This window comes from Bos mutus, chromosome 15, assembly GCF_027580195.1.
Source record: "Bos mutus isolate GX-2022 chromosome 15, NWIPB_WYAK_1.1, whole genome shotgun sequence".
Lineage (NCBI taxonomy): Eukaryota > Metazoa > Chordata > Mammalia > Artiodactyla > Bovidae > Bos > Bos mutus.
In genome coordinates this window covers 50,707,876-50,732,485 of record NC_091631.1, presented here as the reverse complement: position 1 = coordinate 50,732,485, position 24,610 = coordinate 50,707,876, and the positions used below count along the sequence as shown (strand labels likewise).

General features: G+C 40.3%; 1 protein-coding gene and 1 non-coding gene across 8 annotated transcripts in view; one reads left to right on the top strand and one right to left on the bottom strand.

The window, feature by feature from the left end:
• KMT2A (lysine methyltransferase 2A) overlaps positions 1 to 24,610 on the top strand; it is a 77,933-nt gene that overhangs the window by 10,889 nt on the left and 42,434 nt on the right. For 6 of the 7 annotated variants that reach the window (XM_070384137.1, XM_070384136.1, XM_070384134.1 and 3 more), the window contains 5 exons: positions 14,610 to 14,679; positions 17,508 to 20,161; positions 21,452 to 21,629; positions 22,482 to 22,716; positions 24,226 to 24,290. In XM_070384137.1, coding sequence (XP_070240238.1) covers positions 14,610 to 14,679; positions 17,508 to 20,161; positions 21,452 to 21,629; positions 22,482 to 22,716; positions 24,226 to 24,290 — 3,202 coding nt within the window. The remainder of the gene's footprint in view (positions 1 to 14,609; positions 14,680 to 17,507; positions 20,162 to 21,451; positions 21,630 to 22,481; positions 22,717 to 24,225; positions 24,291 to 24,610) is intronic. The other variant, XM_070384140.1, reaches the window with a different exon arrangement.
• Positions 10,161 to 10,234, bottom strand: TRNAE-UUC (transfer RNA glutamic acid (anticodon UUC)). The gene has a single exon. It is a non-coding gene; the product is annotated as a tRNA-Glu (tRNA).

Sequence of the window (24,610 nt, the reverse complement as noted above, 5' to 3'; positions counted from 1 at the left end):
AGATTACTGAAATAATTTTATGATCTTCTCTGGAGGTGAATTTTGAAGTACAGTCTTACATATGTGTAAAATGACTTCTCAAGCCACCTTCTCACTCTCTGAATCAATAATTTTTTTTATTCAGATCCTGGAGGGTGTGGATCATGTTCTATACTTTTTAATATTCCCCAAGGGGTCCTAGGGTCTCACTGGCTCCCTGAGACGTATTTTATTTGAATTGTCAGTTTATGGCAATAATTAACTTTCAGTAGCAAGCTCTAGAGAAAGGTCTTTATGAAATGATTTTATAGTGGTTTTATAGGAGAATAAAAACTTGGTAAATGGAGCTAAGAGGGAAATCTTAAAGTCAAGAGAAACTAGGGGAGATAGTAGTTCTGGTCTCAATATAGGAAGCAAATATTTATAGCTTTTATATCCATTTTCAGTTGTAGTCTAAAGAGATGTGCTGCAGAATATTCCTTGTTAAGGGTATCACTGCTTATGGATGCATTATAACAAGTGCTTTGTATATCGTTTCCAGTCTAATAAGGTTGGCTTCATGTGAATGAGGATTACAAAAGCCTCTGACCCTTGGCTTTTGAGGCCGGGAGGAGGGCTTGCATTACTCAGAATGAAACCTTTTTAAATATGTTGGGTTGCAAAAAGCATTTCCGGCACAGTCAGAATGAAAACTTTGAATTGGGATTATTCATATAGATTACCAAGAGTCTGGGCAGAACTGATATTAACACCAGCTCTTTTTCCTGCTAGCTTTTAGTCCCACAACCTTGAGTGGGTTACTGAAGGTTTAGGACTTTGGAATTTAGTACTGGAATTGTGTATAAACTCCTTCTTGTAGGTAAATTGATACTAGGTTTATTTAAGGTTATCTGGCCTTAAGTGATATAAATGTAATGAGTAGTTTCTAAGTTTCATGTAGAATGCTGTCCACTGTTAACCAGACCATCTCAAAATGACTGGAGTTCAGAGGTGAAGCTGGATTGTTGCAGGGATTCTGCAAGTGGTGGCAAAGTGAATGGTGGCTTGATTACCGAATTGTAAAATTGGTGCCATCTGAGAAACTGGGAATTGGAAATATAAGAGAGTCCTACTTTTCCTGTGGGGTTTCCCTGGTGGCTCAGCGGTAAGAATCTGCCTGCCAATGCAGGAGACTTGGGTTCAGTCCCTGGGTCAGAAGATCTCCTGGAGAAGGAAATGGCAACCTGTTCCAGTGTTCTTGCCTGGGAAATCCATGGACAGAAGAGCGTGGCGGACTGTAGTCCACGGGTTTGCAAAAGAGTCAGAGATGACGTAGTGACTAAACAACAGTTTTCTCTGTAACTTTTAGTTGCTTATCATAAAGGTATAAATTAAGAAAGCAAGAGATTACAAAAGCAAAGAATACTTCTTATGATTGTCTATTCATTCTCCTTGAGAGATTCCAGTGTTAGAGTAATAAAATACCAGGGACTTTTTTGTTTTAGTGAGTTAATGCCACGTAAACTTTAGTGAGCTTCTCAGAATGTGACGATAAACTTCCAAATATGATGTAGAAGTCAGTTGGTTTTTTAAGATAATAAGAACACAAAATTTCCAAATTCATACACTGAACATTAATCTTCAAAAATGTTAGGTCATATTCTGTTGACTGATTTGGTAGCTTTGTTGTTTTGCCAAAGATAATGTTTACTTTTGTGTCCGAATTCACTTTGTTCCTTTAGAAAACTGACTCTTTGTAGAGATAACTCTATTTACCTTTAGAGGAAAGAAAGTTGTGAACTCCTCAGTGTTACTTTAGTTGTTGTTGGTCATTCAACAGCCCAGAAGGAAAGATGCAATCTGACTTTTATACCAAGATCAGAACAACAAGCTGGAAGAAAAAAAAAATGAAATATTCTAGTAGAAATTTATAATTGAATGAACATACACCTCAAAATGAAGTTAACTATTGGAAGTTGGCCTATGGAGGACCAGAACTTCTTGTAATAAAAAGAACCATCTCTGAAAACAGTGTTGGTGTTTGTTTGTTTAATTTTTCCAGGCGTTCAAGTGGATCTAGTCATTTTGTGGTACTTCCCTGTTAAACAAAGAAGAAACCCTGTCATTGTGTTGATTAATTTAATGTCTACAGTATATCAGTTAAGTGGGCTTTATTTCTTCTACTTCAGCAAGTAGACAAACCAGTTCAGACTTGGAACCTAGAAGACTGAAAGTCTTTAATTTTTGTTTGTTCTGTTTTGGGTTTGTTTTGTTTTTAAAGATCCTGCAAAGTAATTTGGAGCATTGCCAAGAATCTGTATAGCTTACTATCTGATGTAGTGGGTTCATTTTGTCTCTTGTCTTTTTTTTTTTTTTCAAAGATGCTGAGCTGCTTTATGTTTGCTTCTTTTCCAGAGCAGGATGGGTGGAGCTCACCTGTGCTGTTTTGAGCATCTCTGCTTCTTGCTCCTGTTGATAAGGAGTGAGGATAAGGAGACAGTTCTTTCTCTGATTACAAAGTGGGCAGCATTTGTGTTTTGTAGGTAACAGTGCTAGGTAGAATTGAATTAAACATTTGAAAACGCTTTCATTCCTGTGTAGGTGAAAACTTAACCAACTGTTGTTACTGAGGACAGTGTATTACTGTCTTTGCACTCTTTAATCCTAGGTGACTTTTGGGGGTTCAGTATCAGATAGAGAACATATTTAAAACAGTTGAAATCTCTTCCTTTGTGTTACACATTCAAACAGCCATAGTTCTCTTTGATGCACCAAGAGCCAGAGAGAATCTGGCCTTGGCCCTGCCACTGCCAGTTTGTTGACGAGAGATGATGATGTCAGTTCAATAACTGTATACATCTCTCAGCTGGTTGGATTTCAGAAACCATCTTGGCTTAAGAAGTTTATCTCCTGATATTTGTGTATTTGACTATGCTTGAATATTTTATATTCTTTTTCTTATAAATTCAGTCAAATTATTGTTACACTCACATTTGGAAATAATTTACAAGTGTCACTATATAGTTTTCTTTTACAAATGATGAACAGCTTGTAAAGAGGCTTATCTTCCCCCCAGTGGCATTCATAAACATAGCACTCCACAAAGTAAGAGATAGCAACTTAGCTATCTTAGCTATTTTTCTAAGAATGTCTTATGTACCCGGCAGATAACCAAGTGTTGGGGCATTAGCCCTGAATAAGTCTCTTCCTTCATGAAACTTACATTTAATTCCTCTTTACCAAGCTTGGCTTAAAATATAGCATGAATATAAGTACTAAAATTATAATACCTTGCAAGATACTTTGGATATTGGTCATTTGAAGGTTGAAGCTCTTGAAGCTAATATTAACAGAATTGTTCTTGGGAGCAATTCAAGTAGTAGTCTTTATTTACTGATTCTTGAGTGTCAGTTGTACCCCGTGTGTTTATAGCTTCCTTTCCCCTCCTGTTAAAAGGGACTGAAGCACACGGACTTCCCAGGTGGTGCAGTGGTAAAGAATCTGATGCCAATGCAGGAGACTCGAGGGGTGTGGGTTCAGTCCCTGGGCGGGGAAGATCCCTTGAAGTTAGGAAATGCAACCCACTCCAGTATTCTTGCCTGGAAAATTTTATGGACAGAGGACCCTGGTGGGCTACAGTCCATGGGGTTGCAAAGAGTCAGACACAACTGAGTGAGCGTGCACACACACAGTCACTAGCACATCTTTCATTGCCTTCTACAGCTGAAGAAGTGTCACTCTCCACTTGTACCCTGGATTTCATCCCCTCTCATCTACTCAGAGTAGGGTCATTCCTGCAGTTATCCCTTCCTCTCCCTCCTCCATCGGCAGTTTCAGCCTCATCAACATATAAAACTGTTTAACTGACTTAAATAGTTCTTTTAAAAAACCGTGGACCCCCACGTCCTTTCCCAGCCACTCCCCGCTTTTCCGTTCCCTTTCACAATAAAATTCCTTGAAAGTGCGATGTGTATTTGCAGGTGCCACTTTCTCACCTCTCAGCCACTCCTCATCCCGTGCTGTTTGGCTTTTATTTATCCTCATGACTCTGAAATTGCTCCTATCAAAATCCTCAAGGGTGTCTCTCTTGCCAGATTGAATAGCTAATTTCTCAGTCCTCCTCCTATTCAACTTTGGGCACCTTTTGAACCAGCTGACCACTCCTGTCTTGAAACACTCCTTTCTTGGGTTCTGTCACACCACACTCATCAATTTTTTTTCATCAGTTACTAATTTTCAGTATTCTCTATGGCTTCCTTCCATTGCTTAACTCACCTGAATGTTGGAGTCACCTAGGAGTCTGCCTTTGGCCACCTTCTTCATCTGTGCGCTTTCCTAGATGACCTCATCCAGGCCTTATCTGTATGCAGAGGACTCCTAAATCTTTGTCTCTAACCGTTGACTACTTCTTGGAGTCCCAGACCTATATTTCTAGCTGCCTGTTTGACACTCCATCTGCATAATAAGAATAAGCGTGATTAGCATTTACTGAGTGTTTGTGGTACGCCGGGCAGTATTCTGAGTTCTTCACAGGTATTATCTCACCTAATCATGCCCATCCACTGCGGTAGCCACTATTATTCCCTGACAAGGAAATGGGTATCCATTGAAGTGCTTGGATATCTAGTAGGTATCTTACACTTCCCATGTCCAGAAAGTCTTGATTTTCTCCTTTCTCCTTGTTTCAGAATGACTCTGCTATTTACCCAATTGCTTGGGTCTAACATATAGGAGTTATCCTTGATTTCTCCCTATATTCATATTCCAAATAACCCATCAGGAAAATCTGTATTACCTTCAGAATACCTTAAATGCAACTTCCTCTCATTCATTCTTCCAGCACAAGAAGTCTTAGCCATTACAATCTTTTGGCTGGACTATTCCCTTATCTCCTTGCTTGTGTTTTTACCTCACTAAGTTTGTTCTTCACATGGTAACTGTGGATTCCAAATGTAAATCCATTAGTTCTTACTATTCCCTCCTTTACACCTGTGGGTGTCTCTTCCCCATCTTCTCTCCCCCAACTGCTTGAGTAAATCCAGGTTCCTTCTCCTGTCCTGCAAAGCTGTGCGTGGTCTGGCCTCTGGTCGGGTCTGCTTCTCCAGCACCACCTCTTCTCATCTCTCTCCCTCTGCTCCACTGCCACACTGGCCTTGTGGTCTGTCATCCGTGTCACGCTCGTTGTTGTCTGTGGGCCTTTGCACTTACTATCTAGCGAGAAAACTGTGTCATCTAGATCTTTATACGGCTGTCTTTTTCTCATCATTTAGGTCTAAACCAGGGTTCAGCCAGTTTTTTCTGCAAAGGGCTGAATGGTCTCTGTTGCCAGACTGCGCTCTGCTGTTGTAGTCTAAAGAACAGCCATAGACGATACAGAAACTGTGACACAAGGGCCTGTGTGCCAATAAAACTTTTATTTGTGCACCATGAAATTTGGATTTCATATAATTTTCATGTGCATGATTCTTCGGATTTTTTAACCATATCAGTCAGTTCAGTTAAGTTGCTCAGTCGTGTCCAGCTCTTTGCGACACATGGACTACATGCAGCACGCCAGGCCTCCCTGTTCATCACCAACTCCCGGAGTTTACTCAAACTCATGTCCATTGAGTTGGTGATGCCATCCAGCCATCTCATCCTCTGTCGTCCACTTCTCCTCCTGCCTTCAATCTTTCCCAGCATCAGGGTATTTTCAAATGAGTCACTTCTTTGCATCAGGTGGCCAAAGTATTGGTTTCAGCTTCAGCATCAGTCTTTCCAATGAATATTCAGGACTGATTTCCTTAGGGTGGACTGGTTGGATCTCCTTGCAGTCCAAGGGACTCTCAAGAGTCTTCTCAAACACCACAGTTCAAAAGCATCAATTCTTCAGTGCTCAGCTATCTTTATAGTCCAACTCTCACATCCATATATGACTACTGGAAAAACCATAGCTTTGACTAGATGGGCCTTTGTTGGCAAAGTAATGTCTCTGCTTTTTAATAAGCTGCCTAGGTTGGTCATAACTTTTCTTCCAAGTAGCAAGCGTCTTTTAATTTCATGGCTGCAGTCACCATCTGCAGTGATTCTGGAGCCCAAGAAAATAAAGTCTGACACTGTTTCCACTGTTTCCCATCTATTTGCCATGAAGTGATGGGACCAGATGCCATGATCTTAGTTTTCTTAATGTCAAGTTTTAAGCCAACTTTTTCACTCTCCTCTTTTGCTTTCATCAAGAGGCTCTTTAGTTCATCGCTTTCTGCCATAAGGGTGGTGTCATCTATATATCTGAGGTTATTGATATTTCTCCCGGCAATCTTGATTCCAGCTTGTGCTTCTTCCAGCCCAGCGTTTCTCATGATGTACTCTGCATATAAGTTAAATAAGCATGGTAACAATATACAGCCTTGATGTACTCCTTTCCTGATTTGGAGTCAGTCTGTTGTTCCATGTCCAGTTCTAGCTGTTGCTTCTTGACCCAAGTATAGATTTCTCAGAAGGCAGGTCAGGTGGTCTGGTATTCCCATCTCTTGAAGAATTTCCCACAGTTTGTTGTGATGCACACAGTCAAAGGCTTTGGCATAATTAATAAAGCAGAAGTAGATGTTTTTTGGGACTCTCTTGCTTTTTCGATGATTCAGCGGATGTTGGCAATTTGATCTCTGGTTCCTGTCTTTTTTCAATCCAGCTTGAACATCTGGAAGTTCACAGTTCACATTACTGTTGAAGCCTTGCTTGGAGAATTTTGAGTGTTACTTTGCTAGCATGTGAAATGAGTGCAATTGTGCGGTAGTTTGAGCATTCTTTGGCATTGCCTTTCTTTGGGATTGGAATGAAAACTGAACTTTCAGTCCAGTCCTATGGCCACTGCTGAGTTTTCCAAATTTGCTGGCATATAGAGTGCAGCACTTTGACAGCATCATCTTTTAGGACTTGAAATGGCTCAACTGGAATTCCATCACGTCTACTAGCTTTGTTCATAGTGATGCTTCCTAAGGCCCACTTGACTTCACATTCCAGGATGTCTGGCTCTAGGTGAGTGATCACACCATCATGATTATCTGGGTCGTGAAGATCTTTTTTGTACAGTTCTTCTGTGTATTCTTGCCACCTCTTCTTAGTATCTTCTGCTTCTGTTAGGTCCATACCATTTCTGTCCTTTATTGTGCCCATCTTTGCATGAAATGTTCCCTTGGTATCTCTAATTTTCTTGAATAGATCTTTAGTCTTTCCCATTCTATCATTTTCCTCTATTTCTTTGCATTGATCACTGAGGAAGGCTTTCTTTTTTTTTAAACTATATAAAAAATGTTTAAAAAGCATTCTTAGTTCATGGACTGAACAAACCAGGGGGCAGGCTAGATTTGGACTGTGGCCAACAGTTTGCCAGTTTTTGGAAAACTGTCACTTTAGAAAAACATTTCCTGACCATCCGAGTGAAAATAACTTCCACAGGTAACCCCTCATCAATCTTGAGTGCCCTCCTTTTCTTGTTATATATTTATTTTCTCATGGGTCAGAAATTTTGTCAGTTCTTCACCTGTGTATCTTTAGCATCTCAAACAGTGTTTATTGACAATATAATACTTGCTGGAATGACTGAATACCAATCACATTTGAATATTAACTGTAGACTGCCAGCTATCTGGTCTCCCTTTATTCAGTCTCTTTCCTACTCTAATTTCATATGTATAAATTTAAATAGCCTGTCAAGAAGAGACAAATTTCAGAGTTATACTTTTTCTACATTTGAGACTCAAAAGTAGCTCCTACTCTTTAGTGGCTGAATTTTGACCATACCATTCTAGAATTAACAAGGTTCTGATAGTTCATTTATCTTTGATCTTGGCCCTGCTGTGGCTACCCCTTTCTAACCAAATCAGTTTTTATAAGTCTTTGCATCTTATTTCCTATTTCTCTCCACTACCCCATCCCATTTATTCTAAGTCAGCCTTGTTCCATGATTTATTTCCTTCAGAGCAGCATGCTAAAAAACTTTTGTGGATTGAGAGCCTCTTTGAGAATCTGAAGAAATTTGTGTCTCTCCGTCTGCCAGATGCCCATGTAAACAAATTTTGCCTGTGATTTCAGAGAAATCTCTAAGCTTTCTCTTGCTTGTCAACTTGTCCACTGCTCATTGCACGCTTAGGCTCTTTACTGATGGGAGAGAACTCCCCTCCACTGCACTTTGTCTTCATTTCCTCTCAGAGTCCACCCCGCCTTCGCATCCCTTTTCCATCTATTGCTGATTTGCTGTTGAGAAATTTCAGCCTCTCCCTGACTGCTGTGTCCTCCTTAAGCAAATGAACACAACAGCTCAAAAAGTCATCCCCGCAGGCGCGTCCCTGCGTTGTGTCCATTCTCTCCTTTCCTGTGTAATTGAGTTTTTTTCAAAAGAGTGGTCTATACTCATTTCTGCTGTAGTCACTTTCCAGTCACACCTCCACCCGCTGCACTTGGGCTCCTCCTACCTCTAACACTGCCCTGGACCTCAGAAAGGTCGTAGGTGACCTCCCAATTTTGATAACCTCTGTACACGTTTCAGTCCTTCCCCAGCTCTGCCATCCTTGATGTGTGTTCTTCTCTTGACTGTTACTTACTTAGATACAAGATTGTTCTCCTTGGCTATTCCATCTCTTTCTCTTCCCTAAGATTCCCTTTCCCCTGTAGGTGAAGAGTGGGTATTCCCTGGGAACTCGCCATGGGTCCCCCTTTTCTCTCTGTATTCTCTCCCTAGGTGACTGCATTTATATGTACAGTTTCAACATTCATAAATTCACTGAATCAGATGCATTTCCTCCAGATGGTTCTATCTAACAACTTGGACAGACATTTCACATTCAGTTGTCTAAAGTGATTTCCCTTCCTCCTCATAGAAACTTCTTTCTTTAGTCCCAGTCTTACAAATATCACCATAAACTTGCACGTCTTTGCAGATAACCCTTCATATTAAAGCCATGTTCGTTTTGCCTCCTAGCCGTCTATGTAATCTGTGCTTCTCCTCAATCCCCAGTGCCACTGCAGTCATTTTATAACTGTTCTTACTGCCTCTGGCTTTAAAGGTAATCTCTGCTTCCCCACTGCTGTCATAGTGATCTTTTGAAAATATAAATCTAATCATGCTTCTCTGCTGCCCGAAAATGTTACTGATGAGCTGGAGCCGTCAGGATGAGGCCTGTACTTCCTTGAAGAGAGACTTCAAACTCATAAAGGCATTTAAGACCTTTCATGATTTCCCTCGGCCTTTTTGCCCTTCAACATCTTATGCCTCTTTCCCACATCGGCGAGGGCCTCAGCTCTGCTGAACTGTGTGTAATTTCACTCCATGCCATGCTCTTTTGTACCTCTGTCCTTTGTATGTGTTACTCTCTCTGCCTGCAGTATCTCCCTTCAACCCTAATTTATTATCCTTCAGAAGTTGGAGTAAGCTTTTCATCCTTTCTGCAGTGGTTTTCCTGGCTCTTCTCCTTGACTGAGTGAGTCACCTTTCTGCTGTGCTTTCATATTCATTCCTCTGGCATGTGTATTCCTCTGGCATGGCAGGAAACACACTGCATTCCATTAAGTTTTAAAAATCTTTCATTTATTTTTAACATTTAAAAAATTAGAGTATAGTTGCTGTATAGTACTAAGTTACAGGTGTACAATATAATGATTCATAATTTTTAAGGGTTATACTACTCCATTCCTAGTTATTATACAATATTGGCTACTTATTCCATTGATTGAAAGATCTGTTTGTCACAGACTAGCAGATCCTTGAAGGCAGAAACTGTCTTTTATCTCTATATTCATCCCTTAACCCAGAAACGGGCTTATATATATATTTTAATGAATGAATGGGTGAGTAAATTGGTTTAATCTCTCCTACTAGCCTAGAATCCCATGGATAGAGGAGCCTGGTAGACTACAGTCCATGGGGTCGCAGGAGTCAGACATGACTTAGCAACTAAACTACCACCACCAGCCTGAGGTCAATCTCCCTGTGTATTCTTTTTTTTTTTCCCCCCAAGGTTTACTTGTTTCTTTATTTTATTTTTGGCTGCATTGGGTCTTGTTGCCACGAACAGGTTTTCTCCAGTTGTGGCGAGCTGGGGCTCCTCTTCCTTGGTGCGCACAGGCTTCTCATTTCTGTGGTTTCTCTTGTTGCAGAGCATGGGCTCTACAGCTCAGGGACTCAATAGTTGTGGTATGCAGGGTTAGTTGCCCCTCGGATGTGGGATCTTCCTGGACGAGGGATTGAACCTGGGCCCTCGGCAGTGAAAGTGCCAAGTCCTAACCACTGGACCACCAGGGAATTGTAGCCGGTGACACACAGAGAAATGTGGCAGAAGAAGTGATAACTAACGGGGATAAATTCCCGAAGGAGAAGTGTTACTCCTTAACTAGAGCTACTGAGATGCACTGTATGCCTCCTTGATGTATCTTCATCTTCTTTAGTTCTTAGTAATTTTCTTAGTTCTGTGGCCTCCTCATATGATGGAACCACATATGATGATATCAAAAATTATAAGCCTTCAAAACAAGGAATTTCAAACAGTTAGGTGTCAGGGTGCTTTTGATACAGTCTGTGGTTATGGATGTTATTTGTGAGTTGATCCATCAGTAAAACCTTTGTAGTTGAAGAAATTTGGTATTTTTAAACCCAAAAGAGTAAACATTTTGGAGACAGAAGGGTGCTAAGTTACCTGCCACCTAGTTCAGTGCTCTGGAGTGCTGAGGAATCTCACAAGAAAAGAAAGGAGCAATGAACAGGCACCCAAAACCTTATTAACTGAAGGCCAGATGTGCCCAAGCTTGTTTATTAGAGTAGTATTCAAAATAATCTCAACATAAAATTGGGAGATGGGAAAACTCCAGGTGAGTGATTTCTGCTCTAGGGTAAATCAGGAGGAATTTAGGGAAGGAGATAAAATCTAGGCATTTTAGTTGGGAGTAGGGAGGAAAAACACATCAGCCTCTATCAGTTGCAAGTTAGATCAGATATCACTGGTATTCCTAGGAACTGTGTCACATCTAATCACCGCAGATGATTTAGGTCTCGATTACTTAAACTCTCTCCGATTTCTAATGCTGGAGTGGTGCCTAGAACAACACTGAGGCATGGAGATAGACATTGCCATCCTTCGGAAGAATTTTGAAATGTGTTGAATGTTTCTCCATGAACCTAATACTAATACAAGAGGAAGAATGAACTATTCTAAGATTTAAGCCAGTTTTTTAATTCCAGAGTATGAATTACTAGTAATTTATCCTTCACCAACATTTGAAAGGATTTTGAAAGGAAGACTGAGATTGGGCACCTGCCTATCTCCCTTAGATACTTCTTGGGAGCAGAGTCATCATGTCTTACTCCTCTTTGCATCAGGAATAGATAGTGTATAAATGGTTTTTGAATGAATGGACAAGTAAAAGAAATAGTGCTTTGTTTGCAAAATTGTCCTAGTAGTACATAATTCCTTGAAATATAGAACTTCATGTATTTTTCTAAAATGTCTTCATCATTACATTTTATATGTAAACATTATTGTCTGTAATACTTATTTTGGGTTTACTTAGGTTCTCCTGTGGAAAATATTCTTTATCGCTTCATCACAAATATAAGAGCCATTAAAGGATTAAAATCCTGCCATTAACATAAAATAAAAATCCTCAAATGTTAGGATATTTATGGGTAATGTAGAATTTGCTGTTAAAGATATGTTTGGAAGTTCTCAAATAACCCCTAGAGATAAGGGTGGGGGTAATAAATTCTACACGCTTATTATTTTAGAATTAACTTTCACTTAGGAAATGACATTAGCTTCATTGCATTCCTAATCTCTGGAAGCTAAATATGATTTAAGGGCTTAGCTTGGCAAGGGTATTTTTCTATCTTTGGTGGTAAGGAAAGGATAACAATTTTGATGATCTATTCTCCAAGGACATCATTATCCAGAAGGAATAGGTTTGTTGCCTCTTGCCTATACTTTGTCTTGGAATGCTGTGCTCATCAGAGAAAGCCAGAGTGAAAAGTGTAGCTGGCTGTTTGGGCCCAGTTTCCAGAAATACTTGGTCCCGTGTAGCCTGGTGTCTCCCGTTTCCTCTTTTCAGGGCTCTCCAGGCTTATGATGCCGTAGTGCCCAGTGAAAGAAAGTGAAAGTGTTAGTCACTCATTGTGTACAGCTCTTTGGCCGCCAACCCCTCCCCCCCACCCCCCCCACCATGGACTGTCACCCTACAGGCTTCTCTGACCGTGGAATTCTCCAGGCAAAAATACTGAAGTCAGTTGCCTTTCCCTTCTCTAGGGGATCTTCCCGACCCAGGGATTGAACCCTGGTCTCTCCCGCGTTGCAGGCAGATTCTTTATCATCTGAGCCACCATGGATTTAATTGCAGCTCCTCTTAGTTATCTTTTTGTAGACATTTAGACTTAGTCTTTTGATTTCTAGGCAAGTCTGATTCCCTGGAAAGCCAGCACTGTTACCTTGTTTACTGCATCTTCCAGGAACTGAAGAGTTTAAAGTGGGTTATGGGAGAGACTGGAGAGGCAGAAAGAACTTCACTTGTAGCACCTTTTTGCAGGATTTTTTCTCCCAATGCTTTCTCAGCTTGGGGGACTTGTATATGGAATTGGAATTTCACAGTTAGTGGACCAGAGCTCTTTAACATAACAATGATGGCTTTGGTTTTTGACTAAACTGTCTGGATTGTTTAAACAATGGGTGCTTATGTTTTTAAGTGTGCTTCAAGAAGTCAACCTGTCAATATATTTCAAGTGAAAAGAAAGTTCTTGGATAGAAGGAAAGTCAGTCTTTTCTTATTCCAACTACAAGGCCACAGAGAAAGAGTTAATGCTTTCTGTCATTTTGGGAAGTACTTGGAAACTTTAAACATTGGCAGTTATTTTAATGACTGCTTGACAGCTCTGTAGTACTCTGTTTTGGAGTAGATTGAATTAGGGTTGTACAGTTACATATTGTGAAAGTTTAAAATATAGAACATAGCTATGTGAATCTCATGTTTCTTTTAAAGATTAATCATCTTTCGTTATTTCTGCTTTGGTTACTTTGCCTGTTGGTTAGTGTGTGTATAGTTGGTAGAACTCTCTTGTTGCAACACTCTCAGAGCATAGAATTTATGCATTTAGCAGTGTAGTCCCCTGGTAAGTGTTAGGAAATCCCCAGATGTCTTTGTGAAATGCATAGACTACCAGGTTGTTCCATAAGGATAATGCCGGAAAAGAATGAATTAAATCAGAAACTTTAAGGATTTGAAAATGGGCTTCATGTTACTTTAATAGTAGCTGAAAAAATTTATCGAATTTTGTAGTATAGATAATTTATTGGATTCCTCCAAATATTTTCTAGTTTTAGATTGTGGCCATTATGGTACAAAGTTCTTTGTAACTAACTGTATGGTCTTGGGTAAGTCATCTGGCCTTCTGGAGCTTCAGTTTCTAAAATCACATCAGTAATAATAACTATAATGTGGATGCCACATTATAGTTTTCTGAGTGATTTTACATAAATTACATAATTTCCATAAATTATTTCATTTATTCCTTGTAACACTGCAATAAATAAAGACATTGAGACCTCAGACTAACCCTTCCCTCTCTTCAGTGGTGCCATGCATCCACAAACAAGAGTCGAACTGGTCCCCTCTCAAAGTGGGGGGGCTTTAACTGTTCGAATTTAATTTGGGGATTATCAGTATCAGTTGGAGGTACCAGAAAATCTGTCTTTAATTCCTTAATTTGTTCTTTTATGTGGATTTTGTTCCTAGCATCTGAAATTATCTCTCTCGTCTCTTTCTAGAAAGAACTCTTAGTCTCTGAATTGGTGAATGTCTATTAATCAAGTTGTTTAAATGGACCGTGTTTCTTGAGAATTTGTTCAAAATTGGTTAAATCCTTAGTATTTTTTTTAAGTAGGTTAAAAGTTGGAGGGAAAGAAAAGTTTTTGCCTTTTGCCTTCTCTAAGTACAACTGAAATTAAAGTGCTTTCTTTCTTCAGCTATCCTTGGATGCATTTCACCCTTTATGTGGTCAGTTCACCATCCTTTCACAAATGCTGCTGCCCACCATTAAGTCTCTTATCACAGGGCATTTAAAAATAATGCCATAAAATGCATGTTGAGAATCTTTGGATCTCAAATGTATAGAAATCACATCTAAATGTCAATTCCTGAGTTAAGGAACTGACGATTTTGGCAATTTCAGTCTCTTAGTATTTAGTAGACAAGAGATTATGGTACTGTAGGTTGTTCCTTATGTGTCTGTAAGCTTTACTTGTTGAAAATATTTTTTATTGGGGCTGTGTATTTCTGCCATTGTACTGATTTGCTTACTTGAGTTACAGTCATCCTTTAATTGTTTTGGGCTGTATCTATAGGTTGAAATTTAGGACTGTCCCCTGTGTACTGTGCACTAAAGGTGACTTATCAATGTTCAGTTATTACACAGCTCCTGTATGTCTGTATTGAAGCCATATGGCTGGGTTTATTTATTTCAGTATTAAGTTATTTTATAATAAAATATCTATAGGAATGATGATGTTTGATATATAGAGGCTAAATTTTCCAAATTCATGTGTGTCTCCTCTGGGCATTCCTTTGGGATATGTTCAGATTTATGGGTTGTTGTTTTTTTTTTTTTTCCCTGATTTTAAAATAATTTTCCTTTGTTGTAGGATGAGCAGTTCTTAGGTTTTGGCTCAGATGAAGAAGTCAGAGTACGAAGTCCCACAAGGTCTCCTTCAGGTATGACCCTTTAAACACATGACACCTTGAAGTTTTGTTTGTTAAGAGACTGTGACTTCCCCTTGCCTTCTCTGCATGTAAAAGGTGGTCTTAGATTTCTTTTGGAGAAATTGCTCCCTTTCCCTCACACTAAGTAGGAAGTGGCTTTATGAACTAGCACTCTTTATGGGGCTCCTCTCTGTTAGGTCACTTGTGGTTTATCTTTAATTATGCTTCTCTATGGGAACCACCTGTGACATGGGGCTAGGTTTCTCTCGAATACTTATAAAACTTGGTAAGCAAAAATGAAGGCTACCTACTAATGATAGCATCCTCAGATTTATGCATTTTGAATTGTACAGATAATTTGACCGTTGTTTTAAACAGATGAAATTTGGTCTACTTTTGTCAAAGAACTAAAAACAAAATATTGGCACTCTATGAAACTGTTTTACCTGATCCTTGAAAAACTATGTTAAAGAAAATAAAAATGACATGGGTGTTTCCATTTATTAACAATATTTGCCATTGTTCTCACCAAGAAAATATCTAGAATGAGTTGAAATTCTAGACTTAACAGCAGTTTCCTGCGAGATGATCCTCAGTGGAAATAACATCTAATGGCTTGCAGAATTCTGTTCTGTATAAGAGAGGGAGATAGATCTTATGATGAAAAAAAATTCCCCATTTGTGCTGCCATTCTGACTTCTTGTATGGTTGTCTTTGAGTTTATGTGGGTAGACAGGCTAGTTAAATATGATGTTAGCTGTGCTTTTGGTTCTTGTCATTGACGTTTGTGATTGTTATCATTTGCATTTCATTCAAGAGTCATCATGTACTATATAGTAATCTAACTCAAACAGTACGTTAACAATTTTTCCTTTCCCAAGTGGTGATAGTATTGCTATTCTAGCTGGAAGGACTTAACCATTAGTATTCCTGTACCTGTGCCATTTAGAGAGTAGCAGTTTTCTCTTTTAAGATGTGATAAAATCTTTTTTTTTTAAGGTGTGATAAAATCTTAAAACTTCATATCAGAAGGTGATTTTAGAGATTGTCTAGTCTAACCCTTCACTTACAGATAACAAAATGAGGCCAGGAAAAGACACTGAGCAGTTACTTCTGACTTATGAGTTCTTTGAGTATATTGAGGATTAAGGAAGTTAGCAGCAGAGTTGGACTTTTCTCTGTTGTGCATTTTCCTACTTGTCCACCAAAAGTTTCTTGTAAAAGATGGATTGAAGAGGTTTTCAGAATTAATAAAGGCCTGTGAGTGGCCACATTCAGATTTACCAAGATTATAAGGAATCTTGTGATGTACATCTGGGTAGAGTTTAATTTGTTGATTCACAACCCTTGATGGTTTCCTCTTGTTTTTTTTTCCCTTGGCTGTCAGTGTATCTTGAATAGTCTTCTTTTTTTTTTTTTTTTAATTTAAAAACCCATCTATATACATTATTATTTTAAAGAAATGAAGCATAGTTTTTCTGCTGTCCCCCAGTCCATTTTGTTGTAATTTGTTGTAATTAGTATATACTGAGAACAGATATGTGAATCCTTAATCTGTTAAGAGAAGTCTCAAGTTAATTGGTGAGGAAAGCATTTATATTTAGAAAGCTCAACAATCAGACCTTTGTCGATTTCTGTTCTGTTAGGAAGCCGGTTCCATAGTCTAAAATGTTCATCATAATGGCATAAATCTCTTCTGGTGCCTGTTAGGGGAAGTTTTAACCTCAGAAGAATGTTGAGTCATATAAAACATTGAAAAGTCATGAGAGAAGAGATGTGACAGACGAGGCAACTCTTATTTATACATTTAGAAAGTACAGACAATACAAAGAATTTTAGGGAGTTCCCTGGTGGCCTAGTGGTTAGGATTCTGGGCTTTCATTGCTGTGACCAGAGTTCGGTTCCTGGTCAGGAAACTGAGACCCCTCAGCAACACCCCCTCCCACCCAAAAGAAAAGAATTTTAGAAAACTTTGGTTTTCTGAAGACTCTTAATACGTAGCAAATTGAGTTGATTAAAAGTTGGCAGATTCCTTTTATTTAGAATAGAAGAAATCTGATTTAAATAGTCAGTTTGCTCTTGACATCAATTATAGTTAAATCTTTTTTGTAATTTAAGACTGGTTCAAGAACCTGTAGGTAGGGGAGTAGATTAACGGATATCTCATGCCATTTCACTGATTAGTTCACCTGCCACTGAGTTCAATGATCTTTTTCTGATGTCTCATGAATGAATATTTTTCTTTTCAGTGAAACTTTCTTAACTTAATTTGGCAAAGCAGATTGAAAATATAGCTGAGCAGCCTGTAGAAATTGGTGTGGTGTATTATTGTAGCCTATGGAAGTTGGTATATTATTGATTGGAGAGCACCTTGTTCATATTTATTAAAGCCAAAATTCTGAGTTGAAAAAAATGGGATGACTTTACTATAAATGTGTTCTCAAATGTTACTCTTGATGACTAGAATATGGAAAAGGTCATACAGTTTTTTTAAAACAGTTTTTTTTTTTTTAAATTCAGAAAAAAAGCCTTGTTCACCTAAAGATGTGGGAAAATTAGTTTTGTATATTAACTGCTCAGTTGAAAACCTCTTTGATTATCTTAGTTTTTCTATCAAAAAAGGAGTTAAGGGTTCTTTTAGGTAGAATGTTATTTACTTGATTTATTTAAGGCTGGTTTTTGGTGAAAAGAAACTAAGCACAATAAAGATGTTTTATTGACTGATTAAACCCAGATAGAGTTCAGTACAGAATGACTTTTGCTAAATTATCTTCAGTTTAGTTAAGACCTAAACTGCAAAGCTAAATATATGCTCTTCATTGTTTAATTTCTATACACAGTTAAAACTAGTCCTCGAAAACCTCGCGGGAGACCTAGAAGTGGCTCTGACCGAAATTCAGCTCTCCTCTCAGACCCATCTGTGTTCTCCCCTCTAAATAAATCAGAGACCAAATCTGGAGATAAGATCAAGAAGAGAGATTCTAAAAGTATAGAAAAGAAGAGAGGAAGACCTCCCACCTTCCCTGGAGTAAAACTCAAAATAACACACGGAAAGGACATTTCCGAGTTACCAAAGGGAAACAAAGAAGATAGCCTGAAGAAAATGAAGCGCACGCCTTCCGCTACATTTCAGCAAGCCACAAAGATTAAAAAATTAAGAGCAGGTAAACTCTCTCCTCTCAAGTCCAAGTTTAAGACAGGGAAGCTTCAAATAGGAAGGAAGGGGGTACAGATTGTACGCCGGCGAGGACGGCCTCCATCAACAGAAAGGATAAAGACCCCTTCAGGTCTCCTCATTAACTCTGAACTGGAAAAGCCCCAGAAGGTCCGGAAAGACAAGGAAGGAACACCTCCACTCACAAAAGAAGATAAGACAGTAGTCAGACAAAGCCCTCGAAGGATTAAGCCGGTTAGGATTATTCCTTCTTCTAAAAGGACAGATGCAACAATTGCTAAGCAGCTCTTGCAGAGGGCGAAAAAGGGGGCTCAAAAGAAGATCGAGAAAGAAGCAGCTCAGCTGCAAGGAAGAAAGGTGAAGACACAGGTCAAAAACATCCGACAGTTCATTATGCCTGTTGTCAGTGCCATCTCCTCGCGGATCATCAAAACCCCTCGGCGGTTCATAGAGGATGAAGATTATGACCCTCCAATTAAAATTGCCCGACTGGAGTCTACACCGAACAGTAGATTCAGTGCCACATCCTGTGGATCTTCTGAAAAATCAAGTGCAGCATCTCAGCACTCCTCTCAAATGTCTTCAGACTCCTCCCGATCCAGTAGCCCCAGTGTCGATACCTCCACGGATTCTCAGGCCTCTGAGGAGATTCAGGTCCTTCCTGAAGAGCGGAGCGATACCCCCGAAGTCCATACGCCACTGCCTATTTCCCAGTCCCCAGAAGATGACAGCAGTGACCGGAGAAGCAGAAGGTATTCGGTGTCGGAGAGAAGTTTCGGATCCAGAACCACGAAAAAATTATCCACTCTGCAAAGTGCCCCCCAGCAGCAGACCTCTTCCTCGCCCCCTCCACCCCTGCTGACACCACCGCCCCCACTGCAGCCAGCCTCCAGTATCTCTGACCACACACCTTGGCTCATGCCTCCAACCATCCCCTTAGCATCACCATTTTTGCCTACTTCCGCCGCTCCCATGCAAGGGAAGCGAAAATCTATTTTGCGGGAACCGACGTTTAGGTGGACTTCTCTAAAGCACTCTAGGTCAGAGCCACAGTACTTTTCCTCAGCAAAGTATGCCAAAGAAGGTCTTATTCGCAAACCAATCTTTGATAATTTCCGCCCCCCTCCACTCACTCCTGAGGATGTCGGCTTCGCGTCCGGGTTTTCTACGTCTGGTCCTGCTGCTTCAGCCCGATTGTTTTCACCTCTCCATTCTGGAACAAGGTTCGATATGCACAAAAGGAGCCCGCTTCTGAGAGCGCCGAGGTTTACTCCGAGTGAGGCTCACTCTAGGATATTTGAGTCTGTAACCTTGCCTAGTAATCGAACTTCTGCTGGCACATCTTCTTCAGGAGTATCTAACAGGAAAAGGAAAAGAAAGGTGTTTAGCCCTATTCGATCCGAACCAAGATCTCCTTCTCACTCTATGAGGACAAGAAGTGGAAGGCTTAGCACTTCTGAGCTGTCACCTCTCACCCCACCGTCTTCTGTCTCCTCCTCGTTAAGCATTTCTGTTGGTCCTCTTGCCACTAGTGCCTTAAACCCAACTTTTACTTTTCCTTCTCATTCCCTGACTCAGTCTGGGGAATCTGCAGAGAAAAACCAGAGACCAAGGAAGCAGACTAGTGCTCCAGCAGAGCCATTTTCATCCAGTAGTCCCACCCCTCTCTTCCCTTGGTTCACCCCAGGCTCCCAGACTGAACGAGGGAGAAATAAAGACAAGGCCCCCGAGGAGCTGTCCAAAGAGCGAGATGCTGACAAGAGCGTGGAGAAGGACAAGAGTAGAGAGAGAGACCGGGAGAGAGAAAAGGAGAATAAGCGGGAGTCCAAGAAAGAGAAAAGGAAAAAGGGATCAGAAATTCAGAGTAGCTCGGCTTTGTATCCTATGGGTAGAGTTTCCAAAGAGAAGGCTGTTGGTGAAGATGTGGCCACTTCATCTTCTGCCAAAAAAGCAACCGGGCGGAAGAAGTCTTCATCACTCGATTCTGGGACTGATATTGCTTCTGTGACTCTTGGGGATACGACAGCTGTCAAAACCAAAATACTTATAAAGAAAGGGAGAGGAAATCTGGAAAAAAGCAACTTGGACCTCGGCCCAACTACCCCATCCCTGGAGAAGGAGAAAACCCTCTGCCTTTCCACTCCTTCATCTAGCACTGTTAAACATTCCACTTCCTCCATAGGCTCCATGTTGGCTCAGGCAGACAAGCTTCCAATGACTGACAAGAGGGTTGCCAGCCTCCTAAAAAAGGCCAAAGCCCAGCTCTGCAAGATTGAGAAGAGTAAGAGTCTTAAACAAACTGACCAGCCCAAAGCACAGGTACTCTTTTCCATCTTGCCTGTTAAAATCAACAGTTTCTCGAGCCGCTTCTAGGAGCAGGTTTGAGGCTGTTTCAGTTAACATCCAATTATGGGAATCAGGAAAAGACGGTGGCATTTGCAGTGGTCCTTTAAGAACAGATAGGATTTTGATAGGTAGAAAATGATAGAGGAAAATTTAAAGAGGAAGAACAGTGTAGATAGAGACAGAAAAGTATAAAATATATGGGAAGAGCAGGGAATAGCTGGACTGCTTCATGAAGGCAAGTGATGAACTAAGACCCAGAGGTGCATGGGGCCATATTACATCGAATGCCAAGGTGTTTGTACTTAATGGGTTTGGTGTGATGGAATCTCACTTAATTTTGAAGGTACATTTTTGCAGTCTAATTGTTTTACTGTTGTTTGCTATAGAAAACAGGGAGGGGGGGAATCTTTTCCCCTGAGTAGTGAGTGACTAGAACAGTAGGTAACAGGTGTTTGGAGAATTCATATGAGAAACACTTAGCCTCAAGTTGTGGTACAGAAAAGCTGTACAATTCAGTTAGTTAAGATGATGACAAACAGATCTTTGTAAAGAGCAGCACTTTTTTATTTTTTTACAAAATGAGCTAGACACTGGCCTTTTATGAGAAAACCTGCCAATCTTTAGATTGTTTTTTAAAATGGTCATGTAGTAGTTGCATGCTTATATTGACACATCAAGGTTAAAATGACCACAAACTTAGGCTCTAATATAATTCAGTGTAGTGGCACACTTACATTTAGTAATTCTACCATTTGGGAGGTCTAGCAGGAATATGATGAGACTTCTGACACCATTTTGGATGTTTTTGGTTAACCTCCTAGTGATAGGAGCTGCAGCTCCCTAAAATATGAGACATTTCTGTTTGGAGCTGTGGCCTTTTATGCCTCCATTTGTAAGTTATTTCCCCCTACTTCTCTGCTGATCAGAGAAACAGTCTGTTGTTTGATACGCTCTATTTAAACGAGACTGAACTCCTTGATAATACAGACTGGCAGCTTGAATTTTTTTGAGGGGAATTTTAAAGTAGTATAATTGGGAATAGAAGCTTAGTTGATTTCTGTTTTTTTATTAGAATCCTTTTCTGCCAATTTTAGAAGTAGGTGATTTCTATGTATTGATATGGCATATCAGCTGGGGATAACTAGAGTTGTATGTGTTGACTCTAGACTATAATAAGTTAATCAACTATACCTTGGCTTCATTCAATTTTGTTTTCAACACAGATGGTTGTTATTGTTTGTTCTGGGCTTGCCTCCCTCTCAGGGTCAAGAAAGTGACTCCTCGGAGACCTCTGTGCGAGGACCCCGGATTAAACATGTCTGCAGAAGAGCTGCTGTTGCCCTTGGCCGAAAACGAGCTGTGTTTCCTGATGACATGCCCACCCTGAGTGCCTTACCATGGGAAGAACGAGAAAAGATTTTGTCTTCCATGGGAAATGATGGTAGGTTGGGGATGACCTTGGGTTTGTGTGCTGATCATCCTGCGGGTACGTAGTGGGTTCTGCACAGCATTGTATATTAGGCTGGGCCCCCCAGGAACCAGATGTCAATGGGAGGATTGACCAGGTAAAGATCTTATTAGAGGAAATGCCTGAAATACGGGGAGGGAGTTGGGAAAGCTTGGGGGAGCTGTCAGCCTACTCTGTAGGTCTGACCCTAGTAAAGGAGAGTGGAAAGGAAGGCCTGGCAGAATCTTCCTGGAGGCCGTGCAGTTGGAGACAGCTCAGCAAGGCTGTCAGGGAGAACACGGACTGTCAGGAAGTCTCATGTCCCCTCGGAGCAGGGCCTACCTTAGTGTCACTGCCATACTCATCACAGACTGAGAGCAGCCCTTGTGGTGAGTGTGGCCTCTGTACCCCTGGATTTCAGAGTGCCGCAGCTGGGGCCCGTGGTCAGTTATGCTCTCTGTGGTTGGAGGTCCTAAGACATATTCTCATGGTTTTATATCGTACCTAAACTCTGGGTGACTGCTGAAATGAAATTTAGAGGTTAGAGTCTTCAGAAGCCTTCAGTTCATATTCTTGACTTTTGGTCACACTGTATTTTGTTTTCAGTGTTTGGATTTCTGCTGTTGTCAAGCTGCAAGTTGTAGGCATTTAGAAACTTTTAAGTAATTACTTAAAACAGGCTCTGAGTTCTGCATATGACTATTATAGTGAATTTCATTTCTGGTGTTCCAGTTAAAAGAAGGTTTGAATGTGTATACTGACATCAGTAGGTTGTGAGAATCTCCCCTCTGCTCACGGGAAGGAACCAGATACTCCCTCAGAGCTGATGACGCATTCCTTTAACAGACAAGTCATCGATCGCTGGCTCAGAAGATGCTGAACCTCTTGCTCCACCCATCAAACCAATTAAGCCTGTCACCAGAAACAAGGCGCCTCAGGAACCTCCGGTGAAGAAGGGACGGCGATCCAGGCGGTGCGGGCAGTGTCCCGGCTGCCAGGTGCCTGAGGACTGTGGTGTTTGCACTAACTGCTTGGATAAGCCCAAGTTTGGTGGCCGCAACATAAAGAAGCAGTGCTGCAAGTGAGTGCACGTCCCCCCGGGGGGCTGGCCTTGGCTGCTGTCCTGGCCTGTCGCAGAGAAAACGCGTCCCAACACCCGGTGTGCTTGTGCTGAGTCTCTTCGAGTTGCACAATGAGTTGCACAGTTGGACTTTGTGCTGTGCTAGGTTTGGGTCGCGCTTAAATAAGAAAACCTTGGGGGCAGTGCTGGGAACCCCTATATTTGTTCAGGTCAATCAGGTAGCCCTTAGCCACATGGCTGGTTAGCACCTAAAACGTGTTTGGTGTGACTGAGGAACGACACTTAAAATTTTCATTTAATTTTAAACTTAGCCACATGCACCTAGAGCTACCATTTATCCGAGCAGTTCTGATGGGTTACTACTTAAATGCTGACAAATTTAGGCATAGTATTTGTTAGGTCAGCTGAAATTACCTTTTTGGCATTCAGGAAATATTGGTGACATCAGTCTCTCTGCTGTCTAACTCTCAGAATGTTTTCATGCCTGTGGAAGCCTCTCCCACCCTGCACACAGCTTGCAGAAACTTCGTTCCCTGACCAGGAACTGAACCCGGGCCATGGCAGTGAGAGTGGAAGTCCTAACCACTGGACTGCCAGGGAATTTTCTGGAAGTTTTGATTACTCTACCTTTTCCCTCTTTTTTTAGTCAGTTGTAAAAGCACTTTATACTCTCTGGGATAATTTGTTTAAAATGGATCCAGAGGGTTGCATAAACAGAAATTTTGGTGTCTGAATATCTCATCAGGTGCCTGGCACCAGGAATAGATATTATCCATAAATATTTGCTGAATGAATGAATAACATAAATGATTTATATAAAATATACTTGGGAAAAATGCTGCATTATTTACTTAAGGTGAGACAGTTTCTAGGACAAACTAGGTAGTTCTGGGCTTTGGTGTAGTCTGGCCCTGAGCAAGAATCTTGTCTTGGTCCCCTTAGTGGAAAGAAGTGAGACAGTTCACAGATCAACAAAAAAGGTGCATGATAGCAAGATAAACTTGCATTAAAATAGGCATTGCAGTGGATTCAGTTTAATTTTAGATTTCAAATTGAGTTTCATTAAGTTGAGGACTGAATTATATATATCCAAGCCCTAAGACAGACCCTGTAGCATTATAGTGGTAGACAAAGGATTTGTTGGGTAGTTTCAGTCCATTTTACATTCAGATTACTATGAATATTAATCTCATAAGAAAGCAGAACTAATTTGACTATAAGAAATAATGACTGATCGTTTTATGTGGTGCTAGTCAGTACTGGGAAGCAAGATATTTGAGTCCCATTTCAAAAATAAATTGATAATTTCTCCTTTAAATTTTCGAGGTGGGTTAAATTGCTGATCAAAGGATTCAGAGACTTGGATTTAATCTAAATAATGAGCAGTCCTTTTTTCAACTCCCAGAATGACCCTGGATAAAGTTTAACTGATTCTTGCCCTCAACTGAACACTTGTTTCAGTTGCTTCTCCTAAATGAAGTTTGCTTATGGTATTCCTTGTTATTCTAGGATGCGAAAATGTCAGAATCTACAATGGATGCCTTCCAAAGCCTACCTTCAGAAGCAAGCAAAAGGTAGTGTTATAAAAAGATTGTTTCCAAAATGCTTCCTGCTTTAATGTCATGTAGTTGTGTATACCTAGTGTAAAGAGAACACGAGATTCTTTTCAAGAACTGCTCTTTCCCAGGGTGGTTGTTGAAGCTGGGTGATAGGTACATGAATGTTCATTTTACTATTCCTTGGAATATGTTTGAAAATTTCCTTAATAAAAATTTTTAAAAAATCATATAAAATTACATTATGTTTCATTTCCTTAAAGTACTAAAAGTATACCGATTTGACTTGCCAACTTGGCATTAACTTTCTTGAGCCTTTCAGGGTCAATGTTAGCTGT